This window comes from Pollicipes pollicipes, unplaced genomic scaffold, assembly GCF_011947565.3.
Source record: "Pollicipes pollicipes isolate AB1234 unplaced genomic scaffold, Ppol_2.1 Scaffold_3216;HRSCAF=3773_pilon_pilon_pilon, whole genome shotgun sequence".
Lineage (NCBI taxonomy): Eukaryota > Metazoa > Arthropoda > Thecostraca > Pollicipedomorpha > Pollicipedidae > Pollicipes > Pollicipes pollicipes.
The window spans coordinates 4,682,789-4,684,593 of NW_023596251.1; the positions used below are offsets into that span (position 1 = coordinate 4,682,789).

Sequence of the window (1,805 nt, forward strand, 5' to 3'; positions counted from 1 at the left end):
GCAGAAGTGAGCACGCGGTCCGAGTCGCCGCGGCTTCATTATTTGGGCTTTCAGAAGCTGTCAGCTGCCAGAGCGTTATCTGCTGCACGCCCACGGGCATCAGCTGAACTCAACAGCACGCCCTTGAGTGGGCAAAGTATAGCGGTGAAATAAAGGAGAAGCAGATTACGGCAGTGACATCAAAGGAGCAGACGCGGCGGGGGACTGTCCTACGCCTCAAAATTCTGTCATACACTGGCCAAATTTTCCTCATGTAAGACGAGTCTGCCCTCATTCTGCAAGGACTGAAATACAGTGCAAACAAAAGCTTCTTGTGGAGGGTGACTTTTCACCTGGCGGCAGCATACACATAACTCACGAAAAATGTCGGGACCATCCCAGGGAAAAAAGTAACAATATCACGCCCTAACTCCAGTATCGACCAGCTCACAGGTCAGCCCGAAAACGAAACGGCTTCTTTCGCGCCGACTGTGATAGAGAGCCAGCTGATAGAACTGTCTAAAAGCATGCACCAGCGCACAGCTCTGCAGGCTGCACACATCATACATACGCACGCTCGCACAACAAACCTTCAGCAAAACGGACGAGTAACGTTCGCTTTTTTTCTGTGTAACAGCACTATGGGGCAGTCATTAGTTTCCGACGCTGGCGCGCTGTACGGACGGGCCACTGACCTGCTGCTGACCCCAGTGACCTGGTCCCAAGGATGGCTGTACTCGCTCTCCGCGTAGGCTGCGGCCGGCGGCGGCGGCGGGGGCGGCGGAGGCGGCGGCGGCCGACGCAGCGACGCCAGCTGACCCGGCTGGACGTATACGGCCGCCACGTCACGCAGCGGAATAGCCTCTGGCGGCCGGGAGCCGCCCTCCTTGCCGGCCGGCTCGGCGGCGGCGGCGGCGCGCGCGCCGGCGCCGCGCTGGCACAACACGAACAGCATCACCGCCGAGACGAACACCAGCAGCACGCCGATGAAGAGCAGGCCGTGCACGTGCGGCCAGCGCTGGCGGAAAAACGCGTCGGCCAGCACCAGCGCCACGCCCGACATGGCGGCGCCGATAAAGAAGATCTGCAGGAAGTAGTAGCAGAAGTTGTGGAAGGAGGCGCAGTGGCCGCGGTACGGCCAGAGCAGCGCCTCCTGCGCGGCGGCCGTCTCCCGGCTCAGGCTGCTGCTCGCCGGCGGCGGCGGCGGCGGCGCGGGCGGCGGCGGTGGCGCGGCCGGCGGCGGCGCCGCGCCCGGCCCCAGCCGGATCACGTGCGGCACGCGCGCCGGCGGCACCAGGCCGGAGTAGGGCATGCTGGGCACGGGCGAGGGCGGCGCCGGCGGCGGCGCTGCGCTGTACCACGGCGGGCCCGGCGGCGGCGCCGGCCGCGCGTGCGCTGGGTGCTGGTAGCCAGACGAGCCGCTCGAGTCCAGTGTGGACATGCTGTCCGCCTGCCAAAGAGGTGCAAGGTCAACTGACAACACTTACAATAAATGGTCAGATACAAGGCAACCCAGACTAAGCCTATAGCAATACTTTAAGGTGGTTATTCAAATGATGATGATGTGTGATCACCTCCAAAACATTTTGCCCAAGTGCTCCCCACATCTAAAATTTGAACTGGAGTTAAACAGAAATATTTCCAAATCAAAATGCCTCAAGGTTGTTTTGTAACAAATGCAACCCAAAATTTGTCAATTGAAGAGTAAGGTTCCCATAAACTGGCAAATATCTCTCTTAATAACATGGCAGAAAGGATGTGGGACCAACACATGTAGAAACCATGAGTTTGTATTTATATAAGCATGCTTGTAAGAGATGACTTAG

At 59.2% G+C, this 1,805-nt stretch overlaps 1 protein-coding gene across 1 annotated transcript; it reads right to left on the bottom strand.

Moving 5' to 3' along the window:
- Window positions 1-824: 824 nt before the first annotated feature.
- LOC119091034 (uncharacterized) lies at window positions 825-1,291 on the bottom strand. The gene is made up of 3 exons (XM_037213754.1): window positions 1,263-1,291; window positions 915-1,166; window positions 825-843 (listed from the first exon to the last, which is right to left on the bottom strand). Exons 1-3 carry the CDS (start codon window positions 1,289-1,291, stop codon window positions 825-827), a joined length of 300 nt encoding a protein of 99 aa, XP_037069649.1.
- Between the last annotated feature and the right edge of the window lie 514 nt (window positions 1,292-1,805).